The sequence below is a fragment of the Pelmatolapia mariae genome, linkage group LG1, assembly GCF_036321145.2.
Source record: "Pelmatolapia mariae isolate MD_Pm_ZW linkage group LG1, Pm_UMD_F_2, whole genome shotgun sequence".
Classification (NCBI taxonomy): Eukaryota; Metazoa; Chordata; class Actinopteri; order Cichliformes; family Cichlidae; genus Pelmatolapia; species Pelmatolapia mariae.
Window position 1 is genome coordinate 12,977,530 of NC_086227.1, and position 17,318 is coordinate 12,994,847.

Genomic DNA, 17,318 nt, shown 5'->3' on the forward strand with positions numbered 1-17,318 from the left:
TTTTCATGTAAAAACTTAGGATTTTGCCACACTGATTAGGAATAGTTTCTTCATTCTTTTGTGTTAGTTTCATGCCTTGCCCTTGAGCACTCTGGCACCACCAGTTGCTCAAGCTCAGACCATTTATGCGCGTAACTTATGAACTTCATGACTGATTTTTTTCCAAACTTTTCCCGAATTGTCACGGATGATTTTCGGACTAAGCCTGCTCATTATTCATTCATGTGGATTTTTGATTCTCAAGCTCTTTTGTCTGTTACAGCCAATTGTTTGTGGCAAAGCTTCCAGAAAATGAAAGGAGACTGAAACCAACAACAGAAACAAACAATCAGGAAGATGGTGATCACAGTGATTAACTTGCCATAACGACTCAAGACCTCAGTTTGAGAAAGCACGAAAAAATTTGAGTTGTTTGAAAAAACAGAGTTTTGTCATATTTGCCTTAATCAAATAATCTTTGTGCCTCGGAATATAGCAGGATTTCTTGAGGCTGAGGCTATAGTGAACCAACCAGCTATGGATTTACTGATTTATTGAATTATTCAGAAGCAACAAACTTTTCTTACGATCTTTACGGTTGTCAAATAGTTTCTCGAGTTATCTGAAATGTTTTAGATTTTCAGAACCAGTTGTCCTCTGCCAAAACAAGCCTGACAGGATCCTGACTTGATATATATTATCTTGACGATATTGCGCTTCTAGATATTTCATCCATCTGTTTATCACCATTCACTGTTCTTGCCTTCTCTATGTGTGTTATCCCATAGATGTCCGTGTGAACTACTGCTATACCAAGTTTGAAAATGGGCGCTGTCAGGCTCCAAAACCTCAAAACACTACCAAGGAAGTGTGCTGCTGCATCGGCATGCCAGGTCAAGGCTGGGGAGACCCCTGTGAAATCTGCCCCATCAAAGGACAGGGTGTGTATTCTACACATAAAACAGACACTGCTGCGCAAAACACATAGATGCGAGAAACCACTCATATTCATGTAAGCTCATGATCAAAACGTTTGATGACTTTTGACATCTGACGGTTCCAGAGGGGTATCGCGATCTCTGCCCTAACGAGGGATATCAACGTGGGCCAGATGAACATCCAAAAGGTAAATAGGCTGATAATAAATCTGCATTTTTTAATATCTCTGTTACTGTTGTGGCATTTAATTTCACTCTGTGTTGACATTTCTGATTGCAGATATTGATGAATGCATCAATAGTCCTTGTGTTAATGGCCAGTGCATTAACACAGACGGCTCTTTCCGCTGTGAATGTCCCATGGGATACCGCCTTGACATTAGTGGAGTCAGATGTGAAGGTCAGTCAGGTCATTTTCTTTTTTCTTATCCTCCTGATTGCTCTTTTAGTCATTCTGAGTCGTTTTTTTCTTTTTTTCTTCAATACAGACACTAATGAGTGCGACATTGGAAATCCCTGTGGAAACGGCACATGCACTAATGTTATCGGGGGATTTGAGTGTGCGTGTGATGACGGTTTTGAGCCTGGGCCAATGATGACCTGCGAAGGTATCCGAAGCTGTATCTGAGCCCCCGTTTAGGTCATGGGTGTCTTTATGTGTAACTTGTGGTTTTTCTGTTTCCGGTCCAGACATCAACGAGTGCGCCCAGAATCCTCTGCTGTGTGCCTTCCGCTGTGTTAATGTAGTGGGTTCGTACGAGTGTAAATGCCCAACAGGCTACGTGCTGCGGGAGGACAGGAGGATGTGTAAAGGTATAACAGTAAAATGACTCACCCGTGTAGTCAGAGTTCGCAGGTCCTTTAACTGGAAAGCTCTGGTAGAAATTCTCACAAAAAGCCATGCCAGCACCTTCCATAAAGTTACATAACACACTCTCGCACTATTTCTGTTAGATCCTCAAGGGTTCTCTGTCTGGGATGAACTTAAATCACTCTGACAACTGTAACCCGCCGAGTCTCTGTTTACACCTCTGATCTCTCATATACCTCGCACGCCATAGCAACAGTTGTATTTGGAGGGAAGCGGTGAGTCAGGAGGAACATGTCAGTGTCTATAACGTCACTGTTTACATTACAGTTCCAAACAGACCACCAACTACCCCACTACAACCCTGTTATCAATCCAGAGCTCAGTGTTGGATTTAGTGGTTAGATTAAACTCTGGCGTACTTTGTCTGAGTGTCTGTGTTACGTCACCTGTTGCACAGGCATGAATGCACGTGGGCTTCTTGAGGCTTTTGCATCCACTTACTCTTACTATGGTGTTTGTCTTCCAGACCAAGATGAGTGTGCAGATGGTATAGATGACTGTGACAGCAGAGGCATGACCTGCAAGAACCTGATTGGTACATATATGTGTATCTGTGCACCTGGATACACACGGCTGCCCAGTGGAGAGGGCTGCATGGGTAATTATCATGGTGTCGTAGGTGGTTTTACCTTGAGTACATTTAATATAGTATGCCTCTTTACACTGTGTGTCTGTCTGCTTTAGATCTGAATGAGTGCACGGCCAAACCGGGTATCTGTAAGAACGGCCGCTGTGAGAACACTGTCGGAAGTTACCGATGCAGATGTGACCAAGGATTCATTCCCAACCCCACTCAGACAGAATGTATTGGTATGTACACTGTCATCAATTTAAAAAGGCTGTAAGGTTATTATCAGAAGAGAACCCCTTTATTTAGTATCTTCTTTATAGATTTACATCTTTAAATTGCTGTCAGATAGATGAGATTAGGAGTACATAATTAAAACAAGTGTTTGCAGTGTCTAGCCACAGAGACAGTAATTGATTAAAAATCATCCATACTACTAATAGTTTAACAATATAAATAATTTAGACATTAATGTACTGTATGTGTTTTGGAAAAACAGAAAATGCTGAAGCTGAATTTAATGCTTCCATGGGAATTGAACTTTACCATGATGGTGTCCAAATCTTCCTAAAATAAACAAGGGTCTGTTACTATCAGCAGAGGAGGAAGCAAGGAAATACTGCTCAAAGCCTTTCTTCCTAGTCTAAATATATAGTATACCTCTGGATAGCTGTTATGTGTTGAGCATGGTGAGAAAACCTCCAGTGGGACTTGTAACTGTATGGCTATCTTCCTCCTTACAGACAGTAGTGATAGAGCAGTGTGGCTTATCTATTTATGTCTGCTGTGTGAGGCCAGGCCCTGTCTGGGTGGTTTGGTCTGCTTGCTGTTATTGTCTCGCTCTCACGATCCTTTCTGTGTGTGTGTCTCTCTCACCCTGCAGATAACCGTGAAGGCGTCTGCTTCACCGAGGTTCTGACCACTCTGTGTCAGATGACTTCTACTAACAGGGTCCCAGTGACCAAGTCAGAGTGTTGCTGTGATGGGGGCAGAGGATGGGGTAACAACTGTGAGCTCTGTCCCTTGCCAGGGACGACCCAGTACAAGAAGATGTGTCCTCTGGGACCTGGGTACACCACTGATGGAAGAGGTAGCTTAATGAGTATTTAGTAATCCACATTTACTTTCTACAATTCAGAAGCGTTGAGCTGGAAGTCACCAGATTTGGATGACACCGTGAAGTGCTAAGTTATAAGCTAGTTCTAACTAGCTTTTCTAGCAAGGTTCATCGACTGTAAACAGGCATAGACACCTTCTAATTAGCGCTTAAAATGCTAGATTTTCACTCACCAAAGCTGAAGCACTAACTTCGAGGACACTTTGTGCAGTTAGCCAAACAGTAAACAATCATCATTTGAAAGATAGTTGAATAAAAAAAAAAACATCCAAAAGGTAAAAAATCAGATGGACAAAACATCAACACAGCTGTATAGCCTATCTGTTCCTCGTGCTATACAGTTATCACTTTACTGGCATCAAATATCTGTATTTTTATTAAAATATGAAGACACTGATTTGATGTCCTGCCGAAAATGAACCAGTTTTTGTGGCGAAGAAGATCAGGGGAATGTAATCAGAGATATTTAACTACACAACACACACTGCGGTGAATAAATACACTATTGTGCCATTTTTTCCTTCAGTTACCAAGGAGATTGGTGATTTTTTTGAAATATTACTCTGTGGTTTATAGTTACTCTGTGATTTCCACATTGAAAACCACAAACATGGTTCGGCGCTTAAGTGATTATAATTAGCTGAGGTGAAGCCTAGCAGAAAGCTTCAGCTTACAGCAGTTTATATTGGCATCCACCTATCAGTCACAATGAACATGGGCTTAATAAAGCTTAACTTCGAGTCTTAATACAATTTAAACAAGTAGATTATCACTAAATTCACACCCCATTCAGTGAGCACAGAGTAGAAAATTAGCTATGACAGATTCTTTTTTTGTACCAGGTGCTAAATGTGTGTGTGTGTTTTCCCCCAATTCTAATTTTAGGCATTTTAACACGAGACAATGGGGACTGACTCCATTTTGCAGCCTCAAATGGTCTAACAGAGGAACTTTTTGACACTTTGACTCAGTTTTTCAGTCCAGAGAAAATAGTAATCAAACATCAATCGATGAAAAGAAATACTATGTATCTTTTTATCTGCTTTTGCATTAAGTATCCCTGTTGGTGTGAGTATATGCCAGCAGGCAGTTCCTCCCTCGCTGAACTCCCTTGACATTACAAGGCACAAAAGCATTCCCTATATGCCTGTATTTGGTCAATACAAATAACAATGACAAGGTCAGTGATCATTGTTTCTAAGTTATAAGGCTTTCTGTCAATTTTCAACCAGTAAATTGTCAAATTGACCTTGACGACCTTGGTGGTTGTAAGCCAAATTTTAATGGACTGTTAACATGATCCCATTCTACACTCCTACAAGTTTTATCAGAAGTCATTCAAAACTTTTTAAGCTATCGTGTTTACAGACATAAAGAATTACACACACGCACTCAAACGCTGCAAAATCGTGCAAAAAACACAATACAGGACACAATACGATGAGTTGAGGCCCTAAAAATGGGGCCAGTGATTAATTTTTCTAAAACTGCCATTGCGTGTATGTAAACCAGAAACCAGAAAATTATGAGTAGTGAAGGTTAAATAATATAAGATGGTTGTTGTTATCTGTGTTGACATCACTTGCAAAGCATTAACTTTTTCTCTGGTTAACAAAATTTGTAAGATCAGTGATTTTATACCCGAAATACATTTTTTAATTGATGGTGCATAAAAGAACGCATAACAGATATTTCCTCCAACTTTTGGGGAACTATTCAGTTTTTTGATATGTAATTATTGTCAAAATCTGAAAGAAACCAAATCTTGAACTAACTTGAAGTAAGCTGGCGTTTCTCATTTCTCTCCAGATATTGATGAGTGCCGTGTGATGGGGAACTTGTGCAGGAATGGTCAGTGTATCAACAGTCTGGGCTCCTACAGTTGCATCTGCAAACCTGGCTACACTGCTGACATCACTGGCACGCAGTGTGTGGGTAAGGCTTAAATTCACCTCCAGTGTTTATACAGAATTGAAACCTCTCGTTCTCATTCCTGCTGTCTAGTAAAGAACCCACACCACTCCTATGAAAAATGCAGCTCGGGTCTGTCTTTCTCATGATCTCTGTTTATGGAATTTCTGGCTACAGGATCTGTTTCTTTATTTTGAATCATTCTGCCTCTCCCTCTAGATGTGGATGAGTGCATACAGGCACCAAAGCCTTGTAACTTTATCTGTAAGAACACGGAGGGAGGGTACCTCTGTTCCTGCCCCCGAGGATACATCCTTCAGGAGGATGGAAAGAGCTGCAGAGGTAACTTGCACAAGCACCAAAAGAAGCCCGCAATTAAGCCCAGTGGTTGTCACATCACTTGAGTCCAGCGATTTTCATGCTTGATTTAGTTTCCAGGTTGGAGCTGCTACATTCTGCGTTCTGCTTGCCGACCTAAGATGCTCACTTTTAAATGCTCACTGCAAGTGTGCCCTTTGCCTTTGACACAGTGCATCTGTCTGTATCTGTGTTTATCAGGCGTGTTTATACGCCTAAACAAATAGTGCTCATAGTGTTCTTTATTTACCATAGTTTTAGCTTCTCCCTCTACAGTACCCTTCTATGTTTCCGGTGTCTAGTTCATTTGTAGGTCAGTGACTGTAGAAGGACTGGAATTTGCTTGAAAAAGAGCAGTCCACATACAGTAGAGCAAGTAGTAGTCTTAGATTACTCCGACCCCTGTATCTTAACTATGAAGTATGAAACAGGTTCAGTTGGGAAATTCATTCTTTATGTTGTTCTTGTTTACAGATCTGGATGAGTGTTCGACCAAACAGCACAACTGTCAGTTCTTATGCGTCAACACCATCGGTGGCTTCACCTGCAAATGTCCTGCTGGCTTCACCCAGCATCACACTGCGTGCATTGGTAAAAACACATATACAGTCTATACAGTCGTATACAACATCCGGTGATTTTTTTCCCTTTAAATTCTGAATTGTCTTTAATCAAACTGCCTGTGTAGTCCGAACAGGATTTCACACAGACTGTTGGTCTTTTCACAGAAGAATTTTTTAAAGTGTCATCCTGCCCAGCTCATAATAGACATGGGAAGCACTGTTTTGTCTATTTCTTTATATACCCATTAAATGTTAATGGACTCTGGCGGATATCACACTGATCTTATTAGGCCGGTCTGGTTTGTAGTCATGGCAGCTTAACAATGCTTGTTATGGAACATTGCAGTAGATCGCCATGACAACTCCAAGCCTTTTTTCCAGACCATAAAACGGCACCCGAGACCTCACATCAAATCAGTGTCAGGGAATCCTCGGGTTTGGCTTTTTTTAGAGTGTAACCCAAATGGCACACAGCAGGTGTGGATGTGCTGTTAGTCTACGAGTAATGAGGTGGGAAAAACATGACTGTGACGTAAAACTGTTGTTCCAGTCATACTATGATCGCTGTTTGCCAATATTTAAGAGAAAGTGGTACAAAATGAACCTCTGAGTCATAGGAGGATAGTGTAATTTGGCTGTAGATTCCAAATATGCTTCAAAGTTGACCTAAATTGTTTTTCCTTATTTCAGTCATATGTGTGATTCATTAAGGTGCATGCTCATCAAACAAGTTGTTCAGTGGGGAAAAATAGTGGCCGTTTCCAGACATATTAGAGATACTACTCTTCTTCTCTCTCCAGCACATCTATTTTGCGCATGTCCAGCACCATCATTTTTTTGTTCTTCAACTCTGCTAGACTAGCTTGTGTCATTTCACGTGTCAACACAATCTTTGTTTTAAATGGCCCCTCTTTCAATCAAGCCAACTTTCTTGTAATTGGCTGCCCCTCATAAACAGTGGGTGGGTGTGTCTGCTATAATAACTGACCAAATTAAGAATATCCACTGTCCTTGACATCTTACAGAAACAAGAGTAAATAAAACAGTTTGAGCATTTACTAACATGCGGTTTGCTTGTACATGCACAGATCTTATTATGTGAATCTCTACCCATGTTTAGCATGAATCCACAACTGTAATACTTTACATCCACTGACACCAGTAAGGAAAATCATAACGTGTCCACTTTAAATCAGCTTTGAAACCCATAGTTGGGTTGCCTGGGGACAAAGTAGACTATCCTGCTATGCTTTAGCATTATGTCCCACGCACTGATTGTTTCTTCAAATGGAAAGCTAAACTGCGAACGTGTTAGCAGTCTTTCTAAATCTCAACCAACTGTGAAAAATAACAACACATTTAAAAGCTGAGATTTAGAGATTACTCTGTTTCCCAGCCTGAACTTCAACGTTGTGTTCAGATGTACACAGATTCCAATCACAACAATCAAACCTGTTTCTCAAACACCCACTTCTACATTTTTTTCCTGAAACTTCTTGTTAATGAGCGCTGGCTTTTCTTTTATTCCCAAGGTCAGGAATTCAAATTTAAATATTTGTTTTTGCCACTTCTGATCTGATCTTCGTTCAGCTGATTAGGGATTTTATTCTTGAACCCCTTTCAGACATCAAGACAGTTTGTACCAAGAGTTTACAGTAACCTGACCTATTTTTAGAGGCCGGTGCCAACTGTGAATGAATTTTTATTGACTCAGCAAGTCCAAATCAGGGTAATGAGCCTTTATGCCATGTTTCCAGTTTTACCCTTGTCTGAACCTTCCCTTTTTGTCCATGCAGACAACAATGAATGCGCAACAGACCCCAATCTGTGCGGCTCCAATGGTGTCTGCCAGAACACGCCAGGCAGCTTCAATTGCGATTGCCAGCGGGGATTCTCATTAGATCCTAGCGGACAAACCTGTGAAGGTCTAAAAACAATTTGTTCCAACCCAGCATCAGCTGATTAATCACAGGAAAAGACTCTCAGTAATTTTGTGTTGTGTGTGTGTGCGTTTGACAGATATGGATGAGTGTGACGGCAATCACAGATGCCAGCATGGCTGTCAGAACTTAGTAGGTGGATACAGGTGCAGCTGTCCCCAAGGCTACCTGCAGCACTATCAGTGGAATCAGTGTGTTGGTAAGTAATACCGCTGTCCTCTTTGACAGCAAATATAACAATTCTTTATTTTGGAACATCCTCATGAATTGGTTGCTAAAATATCAACCATATAGGATTGAAGTTCTCCAATAGAGTCTATTTTATTAGAAAATCTTCTCATATTTATTGTGTTAGTGCTAATGAACGATTGAAGTAGGTAAAAAATCAAATAAAAGGTAGGGTAACATCAAAAATGCATTTGGTATGTAAAATAAGTAAGAATAGCTAAGTTATCGAGAAAGCAATTATATGTACTGTGTATGTCCTGATGTGTGCACCACCGAATAAACAAGTGGTGGTTAGTTAAATCTCTAATTTTAGTTTGAATGTCTGCACATATTTACGACATTCATTGCAGGCTTTCCCAGTATTGTTTGTCTCTTTTAACTGGAATGACCCCGTGTTTGTTTACTTCCCGTCAACTTCCTGTGACCCAGATGAGAACGAGTGCCTGAACAGCCAGATCTGCGGGGGAGCGTCGTGCCACAACACCCTGGGGAGTTTCCGTTGCCTTTGCCCCACCGGCTTTAACTACGAGCAGACCAGTGGAGGCTGCACGGACATCAACGAGTGCTCCACGAGCCAGAACCCATGCAAGTTTGGCTGTTCAAACACGGATGGAGGCTACTTATGTGGATGTCCACCTGGGTACTTCCGTGCAGGACAAGGGTAAGTAAATGAGCGACTGTGGTGGTAACGTTTCCTCTGTGTTTATAGGTTACTGATGGCTTTACTTTTGCTTTCAGACACTGCGTCACAGGTTTGGGCTTCACAAGTCCTGGACAGGGAAGTGAAATGGAGGATAATTCCCTCTCACCCGAGGCCTGCTACGAATGTAAAATCAATGGCTATCCCAAGAAGGGACGCAAACGTCGCAGCATTAACTCAACACAGGAAAATCCTCTGGAAGACATGCAGGTATGTATGAAGCACACTGTCCCCTGTATTTTTTTAGAGAAATTGAAGGTTTTGAAAAGTTGATGGATTCTGTAAGAGACACTACGTTTATATTTGACTACTTTAAGTCTTAATAAAATAAATAAATGAAGGCCTCTGATTTCTTCCAAAGAGTTTTCCCCTCTATAGCAGGGGAAGGCCTTGTAACAGAAATGGGACCAAAACCTTCATGTAAAAAAAGGAACAACTTTGTGAAAATCTGTATTAAATGACAGATCTGCCAACCGATTACAAGTCATTTTTTTCATAATGTCTCCAGCTTCTAGTCAGACTTTAATTAACACTGATTCACATATTCACTCTGCTGTGTTTGCACATGACTTTACTATTGGACATCTTTAGCATCTAAACTCAGCCAGACCACATTTTCTCTTTGCAGCTAACTGAGACAGAGGCGGTCAGCCTGGCCAGTGTGGACATCGAAGACACTCTCCAGTTCCACCTGAACATCAGTGACTTGAGTAACCGCGACCACATCCTCGAGTTTACCCCGGCCTTAAGCACACTGAGCGACCATGTGCGTTACAGCATCGACTACGGGAATGAGGAAGGCTACTTCAAAGTCAATCAGAGGGAGGGTGTCAGCTACCTGCACTTGAGCAAGAAGAAGGGCCTCGTGCCAGGCGCATACTACCTTCAGATCAGCAGTATGCCCCTCTACAGGAAGAAGGAGCTGGCTGAGCTGGAGGACCAACATGATAAAGACTACCTCACAGGACAGCTGGGAGACATACTGAAGATGAGGGTGCAGATCATGCTCCATTAACCATCACAAGACTGAGAGAGGCGGATGTTGCCAGCAGCTGCTAATCCAGTGTCAAGCTCACAGTCCCCCCTGAAAAAGGCCAAACATTTCTGACTCTGGGTCAGCAGCTAAGGGTTAACGTCTACTCACTCTAACCGGGAGAAGGGCTCGCCACCAAAGAGACAAGACGGGGGTGGGGGTGGGGGGGATGGACTGTTCTGTGTCATTTGATCACCAAAGATGATTCTGCATATCATAGGTACAATTTCTGTGGAAAGTATCCACCGAAGGTGTGAAAGATTCCAGTCGAAATAAAAAGCATATCACCCCGACACACCACTCCTGCTGCGTTTAAAGCACTATTGAGGGTGTGGATAGGGTTTGTAATTGTATGGTTTAATATTGTATGATGATATGTGGAATCGGATGCCACATTGAAGGGCTTGTGGACTGCAGAAAGCTCTAAGGGCCAAGTTTGTTTGTTTTCTTAGAACTCAGCTTAAGTGGCGGGGGGATAAAAAGAAAGAGGCGAGTCCCAATAGTCTGAAATAAATTCATTTCCTCCCCTCAGGTAAATGACTATCAAACCTGGATACACACATTTCTTTGTTTCCCCAAATAAGGCTTAGGAGAGGAGAGGAACCCATTGTGGACTATTGAGATGTAGTTATGTCGGAGCTTGAACGCCTCCTACCGCGTATTTGAACTATGCTTTTCCATTTTTCCTACTGACTAGAATAATTCATATTTACTGGTGCTAGCAACACATCCACATAGACTTTTGAATGCACTCAGTAGTGAACAAGGCGCAATCCCATTGGCCTTTCTGAAGGTTTCATGTCTTTGCAACAGTAACAGCTAGCTTCATAGCCTGCCTGCTCTCCTCTATACTACATGTAAATTGTGTTTATACTGTAATAATCAATGCCACTTTTAATCTATGAAGCTTTTGTAAACTAGAGGAAGCCCCTGGAATAGAGGGGAAGGGGTTGTAATGGTGCTTATAATGACCAACTACTTCCTTTGTAAACTGTGTATACATACAGACACACACACGCACACACAAAACACATTGATGATGCCAAACCTGGGCCTTCATGATTATGCACTGAGGTCTTCATGGCCACATATTCTCTCACAAGTCAAAATCAGTGCTGCATTGCAATGGACCAGCCTGACACCAGTCTGTGTTCCATGTTCACATCAGTGAGGGTTTAGATGTAAATTCACAATAAAAACATTTTTGGAGTACATGTACTCACTGCTGTGTTTCCCCCTTTATCTGAATTGTATTACCATTGTAACCAAGTTGAGCAGGCACCTATATGTCCTCTTTCTGCACACGTCTGTATTAAGTAAAGGGAAGTTACCAAGCCTCTGGCAGATGAAATAGTTTGAGCAGATTACATTCTTGTGTATGACTGCCCCCATGTGGCCATCTGGAAGAATAGCTTTGTTGAGAATTTATAACTTCAGTGAACTTTTACTAGGAACGCATGGTTTTCAGTCCCAGCAAAACTCTAGACTCAAATATAAAACAAAACTTTATTTCTTATTTTATCAAAGTTATAACTAACATATTTTAAAAACACATGAGGGTTTCAGTTGGTTCCAGTTGATCCAAAACCTCCAGCGCCACGGTCTGTTTCATCGAGTGTCTAAAACAGAAAAGATAAATAAATAAAGGCAAACACTTGGATTTAAAGACTAAAACTAATCTGAAGAAATACACAAGAAAACAAATGCATTATTAAACCTTTATTATTTCTACATAGTTTTCTTTTTCCTACTCTGAACACTCAAAGCGACTTCTTTAAGCAACCTTAAAGAAGACTAATTTTCTGGTTCTGAAACTCAGAGGCTGAGATTCAGCTTTATGACAATTTCTGTGTCACTTGTAGTGCTGTTCAAGTTCATTTTGTTTCACAGACATAAGCCTAGACATCTTTAAGTAGTGTAGCCTATAATAGTTCAAGAGCAACAAAAAATGGCAGCTTCTAATAGCCACACAGCTGAAGCTTCGCATCTTTTCATGACCGTCATGAAACATTTGTTGCACCGGTTTTAATTAGATCTACCCAATAAACTCAACTTTGAATTTACCTCTTGCTCCACCAGATCTGGGTAGCAGATCTTCTCACACACCAGCTGAGCAACTCTGTCGCCCTTTTTCACTGTAAGGTTAAAAGGAAGCAGATGAAATAACCTTTAAATCTGACCGATCGATAAAAGTCTTCATATCAAGTGTTTATGTGTATACTTTCATTATTAAGCTCCAATGAGCTCTGGAATAGGCTGAAAAGTGTCAACAGTAAAAATATTGTTTATTTTTTGGCTTAAATTAAATATAAGCAACATATGTGAAGCTCAATTTATTATTCTCAGATCACTTTTAGACCTTTTTTTGGTCTTCAAAGTGAAGCCAATAGCTTAAATAGTCTTTCACACAAATACCAATTCTTTTTTTTTCTTTAAATCACAAAATTTACTGATAAATAAAAGCTGATAATTGCATAAATCTTTTAAAGTATCCAAGTCTGCAGTCATACTGCATCTATATTTTCAAGCCACAGGTGGGGCGCATGGATGTCATCCCCTAATCTGACTACTTTCATTGGTTACTGTGGTTATGAAAGGCTGACAATATACATTATTGTCACCATAACTCACCTTCAAACGTCTCTTTGCCAAAGTTGAACAGCACAACACCCACATTTCCTCTGTAGTCCTCATCTACAACTCCAGCTGAGGAGAACATGCGACACATAACACAAATTAAAATGTCTGTACACTACTGGGGTTAACTTGCAATAATTAGGTCAGATAGCTAGCTAGCTCACCACCAACATCAATGAAGTGTTTTGCTGCTAGTCCAGATCTTGGTGCTGGGGAGGGAAAAACCACAAAAAGACAGTTACAGACGACCTGGTGTTTTACAACTGGTGCACAAACAGGAAAGAATAACACGAGTTCACACGACAGTCTTTGGCAACTCAAATAAAATGTAAAACAAAAAACCCCAAAACAAATAAAAATTGAATAGCAGAGAGACACTCACCAACTCTCCCATAGCAGCCATGTGGAACTGCTATCTGAATGTCTGTCTTTACAATGGTCTTATCCATAGGAGGAATGGAGTAATCATACGCACTGTTAAGTAAAGACAGTAAAGGTAAGCTTATCTGCATTTTTAAAATAATACTTTAAGTTAAAGGTACAATCAGACTTAAATATACATGCACACACATCAACAGTCACAAATTAGGCATCTATTGAACCTAACACAATTTCAGTTTAAAGAGTTACTAACCTGTAGAGGTCATAACCTGCTGCTTTAGCTGAGCCTCTGGTCGGGGTCCTAGCATGCTCAGAAAGTTTAGCAAATTTGAGGACAGGTCTTTCCTCTGCAGGGTTTGTTTCTGTCCTTGTTCTCTTTGATGGAGAAACTGCAGAAGCATCTGTGACTTCTAGGACGGGCATGTTGGCAAAGTATGCAAAATTAAAAACCTACAGTACACTAAAAAAAATTAAAACCTACTAAAAACTAAGTTATTGATAATTAAAGGACGACAATACAAACTTCCACCAAGAATCTACTTCAGTGTATTCCCGGGTCTGCGAGATAATTTGCATGAAATTCCCGCGTTACGTCAAAGTAGTTAACGCGAGTTTTCTCGCGAGAGTTACTAATATAAACATTTCGAACTTCCGGTGGAAAAATATATCAGCCTACAAAAACAAAAAGGAAATCGTTGACATAAGCCTTATATATTATATATCCGAACAAAACAGAAGGACTGTTCAGCTTACGTGGTTCGAACACGACAAACAAGAAAGAAAACAGCATGAGCAAACCAAAGCAGACAGTTACAAAACGCTAGGCAGGCTAGCAAAGCTAACGCCATTAAGCACTTCCTGGCGTGTCGGTCATGGTGGTGTTATCGCTCTTAATTTCTTGCTTGCCTTTATTTTTAGTTGTCATTTGAAAGTGCAGTTCTTTCCCCAAGAAACGTGGAGTAGCGTTAAAAACCCGCGAGCATAGTTGAAAGTCCTTTAGCAGCATTCGAGCCATACTGTTAATAATTTCGTTTGGCAGGGTTTCTCAGGTTCACCAACGCCGCACTCCCCCTCGCCGTGTCTCGAAGCGGCTCTAAGCTTCAGCAGCCTATACAATACGCAAACGACTTTATAGGTTAGAGCCAAGGAACGAAACACGATTTATATACTCTTCGTCGTATCGACTCGCAACCCAGTTCTGTTTGATAGGGTATGTTTTTAAATATTAATTTAATTTGCTGTCACAGCACCGGGGCTAGTTCAAATCGTGGCATCAGCACCGAGATGTGGCATCATCCCCAAATGCTGCTGCATCATACCCAAAATGCTGTGCTGTCATCTCCAAATAGCAGGACATCCTCTCCGACTCCATATGCCACAGCATTACCCCTACATGCCGTTGCAGGTCACAGCATCTAACGTGCTGGTATCACGATTTAAATCAGAATCAAAATATTTTATTAATCGCCAAGGAAATAATGTGGTTACAGTTGCTGTAAGACAATAACAGTAACTAACTGAACTAAATTTAATAATGTAAAAAGAGCATGTGCAAAAGAGTGTAACTATTGCACTATGTAGTGTGCATTAGATGGGCAGGATTGATTTCTTGCATCGTTCTTTGGTGCATTTGGGTAATTTCAGTCTTTCACTGAATATTCTCCTGTGACTGGCCAGCACGTCATGGCGAAGGTGGGAGGTATTATCCAGCATCGTCCTTATCTTGGACAACACCCGCCTCTCCGACACCACCTTAAGGGAGTCCAGCTCCATCCCCACAACATTACTGGCGTTGCAGATCAGTGCAATAGCAGTTACCACCCTGCTATTGCGACTGACCACAATAGCAGGGTGGTATTGACCACAATAGCATAGAGGATGGTACTGACTACAACAGACTCATAAAAAATCCTGAGCATTGTCTGACAGATTTTAAATGACCTCAGCACCTCAGAAAATAGAGACAACTCTGGCCCTTCATGTAGGCGGGGCTGGTAAGCAAACTGAAGGGGATCCTGATGTGGCCTGACAATAGGTCAGAGTTGGTCAAGGATGAGTCTTTCCAGGGTCTTCATGACATGGCAGCCAGCTCTTTTCTCCATCACAGTGCAGATCTGTCTTAATTGTGTTAAAGTCTCGAGCCAACCCTCATTTCTTTATATTTTGCTAGCAAAATGGGACATACAGATGCAGTAATTTATATACTGAGAGACAGAGAGCGATATAGATATATATTTATATCTGTAAAACAGGTTTTGTACAATTCTAGCAGCCTTGAAATTCACTATTTGGTATGATCACCTTAATTCGTCAACACAGCCTGAACTCTTCAGGCATTTTGAAGCTGTTTTTTGGAAACAGCTTCGCTCTGTTCTCTGGCAAGATGATTCTGTGCTGCTTAAGTAAAGTTAAGGTCCAGGATCTGGTGAGGCCAATCCATGACCAGTGGTGCTGTTTTTCTATCTAGGTATGCTTTTACTGGAGTGGCCATGTGTTTGGGATCTTTGTCATATTTAAAAATTAAGCTATTGGCAATCAGATGCTTTCCAGATGGTACTACGTAGTGGCTCAAAATCTGATTTTTCTTGGTTCTTGAGTGTATCGATTTTGACAGGATCCCATACATCACAGGCTGAAATGCAGTCTTAAGCCACAGCCTACAGATGGCTATAGACACTCATTGCTGGACTCCTTGCCTTCTCTGTATACATTGATGATTTGAACCAAAAGTGTCAGATTTGTTTCTTCCCTCCATAAGACCTGGTACTACTGATTTGCTCTTGTGTCATTTGGCATACCTCCACCTGTTCTCCCTGTTCTCAACTGAAAGGCCAGATGCATCTCTCATACTCTGGGTCAGCTCTTTAGGAATGAAGTTGTCTGTTACAGTATGTGTCGACACAACAGCCTTTTTTATGCTTGAATGATTCATAGATCACTGTTGAACAACTTAAACAAACAAACAAACAAACAAACAAACAAAAACATGGTCAGGTACAAGGACTGGCCTGAAAATGAGTGAAAAAACTGCCGATGTTCAAAGATCATCTGAGATCATACTCAGAGTATCTATATCCCTTTATCTGAGAACAGAGTTGAATTTTAAGATTTTCTCCTTTGAATATCACCATCAGTTGAAAAGTTTCTGTTGGATTACAAATTGTAGCTCTTTCTGTGGGTTAAAAGTGGTTAAAAGGAGATTCACATTCAGTGTAATATATTCGTAGACACATAATATGATCAGGGAGTTGTGGCCCAATACCGACCGGATATGCCTGTATAGGTGTGGGGTTTTTTTGGGGTTTTTTTCTTGTTTCTTTAAACTGCAAAATTTCAACTATAGCAATTAAAATAATAGTTTTAAAGTGTGCTAAATTATGTTTGAACTCTGTATCGTTGATGTGACACAACAGATAGACTCTGGGTTATGGCTACTGCCAACGGTAAAGGTTGTCTTATTTGCTGATAGGGAAGGCTGATCTTGATTTGGCTGATATGCAGGTGGCATGTGCAGCTTTACTTTTAACTCAAAAGATCTTTTATGGTTTGCAATGAATAAATATGTCTGATGAAGGGTAAACGTCATTATTATTAAACCTTAGGTTCTGCTGACTACTTTCAAAAGGTGCAGACTTTTTATTCCCAGTGTGCTAAACTGTATATAATAATCATCATAAAATGAGAAAATACCCAAATGATGTCTGTAAGGTACCAAGTAAGATACTATACATTTAAAATGAATAGACATCTAATTTATATACTGCAGCAAATACCCCATTTCCCTGTCCACTGACACATTTCTCTGGACAAAGAACATCTGACACTATAAATAAATATAATATATTCACATAAGAAGACATCACAAATGTTTTTAATCTTTATTTCAGCTGATTAACATTATGTGCTTAAATAGATAGACTAAAATAGGAAGGCTAAAATTTACAGAATAATCTGATTTATAATGTTCTACCTCCGTTGCCCTTAAAAAGTGTACTATGAAAGTAACATGAAAAATATTGAAAAAATGTCACGTGAAAGGTAAACATCTGTATAATGGCAGCAGTGTATTTTACACAGTGAATATAACAAGTGTTT

General features: G+C 40.5%; 2 protein-coding genes across 3 annotated transcripts in view; one reads left to right on the plus strand and one right to left on the minus strand.

Annotated features, from left to right (window-relative positions):
- fbn1 (fibrillin 1) overlaps positions 1 to 11,423 on the plus strand; it is a 62,808-nt gene extending 51,385 nt beyond the window's left edge. The window contains exons 51-66 of the mRNA XM_063472688.1: positions 768 to 920; positions 1,043 to 1,105; positions 1,198 to 1,317; positions 1,406 to 1,525; positions 1,608 to 1,730; positions 2,255 to 2,386; positions 2,473 to 2,598; positions 3,240 to 3,446; positions 5,283 to 5,408; positions 5,604 to 5,726; positions 6,216 to 6,332; positions 8,101 to 8,229; positions 8,324 to 8,443; positions 8,902 to 9,133; positions 9,211 to 9,382; positions 9,801 to 11,423. Of these exons, the coding sequence (XP_063328758.1) occupies positions 768 to 920; positions 1,043 to 1,105; positions 1,198 to 1,317; positions 1,406 to 1,525; positions 1,608 to 1,730; positions 2,255 to 2,386; positions 2,473 to 2,598; positions 3,240 to 3,446; positions 5,283 to 5,408; positions 5,604 to 5,726; positions 6,216 to 6,332; positions 8,101 to 8,229; positions 8,324 to 8,443; positions 8,902 to 9,133; positions 9,211 to 9,382; positions 9,801 to 10,187 (2,450 nt within the window). The 3' untranslated portion in view covers positions 10,188 to 11,423. The remainder of the gene's footprint in view (positions 1 to 767; positions 921 to 1,042; positions 1,106 to 1,197; positions 1,318 to 1,405; positions 1,526 to 1,607; positions 1,731 to 2,254; positions 2,387 to 2,472; positions 2,599 to 3,239; positions 3,447 to 5,282; positions 5,409 to 5,603; positions 5,727 to 6,215; positions 6,333 to 8,100; positions 8,230 to 8,323; positions 8,444 to 8,901; positions 9,134 to 9,210; positions 9,383 to 9,800) is intronic.
- Positions 11,424 to 11,709: 286 nt separating this feature from the next.
- dut (deoxyuridine triphosphatase) lies at positions 11,710 to 14,528 on the minus strand. 2 transcript variants are annotated; one of them, XM_063472695.1, is made up of 7 exons: positions 14,130 to 14,528; positions 13,477 to 13,633; positions 13,225 to 13,316; positions 13,007 to 13,051; positions 12,837 to 12,911; positions 12,270 to 12,340; positions 11,710 to 11,824 (listed from the first exon to the last, which is right to left on the minus strand). In XM_063472695.1, the coding sequence occupies exons 1-7, from the start codon at positions 14,236 to 14,238 to the stop codon at positions 11,768 to 11,770; spliced, it is 606 nt and encodes a 201-aa protein (XP_063328765.1). In that variant the 5' UTR covers positions 14,239 to 14,528; the 3' UTR covers positions 11,710 to 11,767. The 2 variants fall into 2 exon arrangements, with proteins under 2 accessions (XP_063328765.1, XP_063328769.1); XM_063472699.1 differs by having other exon boundaries at positions 13,477 to 14,242.
- Positions 14,529 to 17,318: the final 2,790 nt, after the last annotated feature.

Bases quoted from the DNA above. Each gene is read 5' to 3' on its own strand.
- dut (XM_063472695.1), bottom strand. From the start codon at position 14,238: ATGGCTCGAATGCTGCTAAAGGACTTTCAACTATGCTCGCGGGTTTTT. The intron at 12,341-12,836 runs GTGAGTTATGGT...TTAACCTTACAG, and splicing joins TGGCAAAGAGACGTTTGAAG to TGAAAAAGGGCGACAGAGTT. The intron at 11,825-12,269 runs GTAAATTCAAAG...TTTCTGTTTTAG, and splicing joins CAGATCTGGTGGAGCAAGAG to ACACTCGATGAAACAGACCG.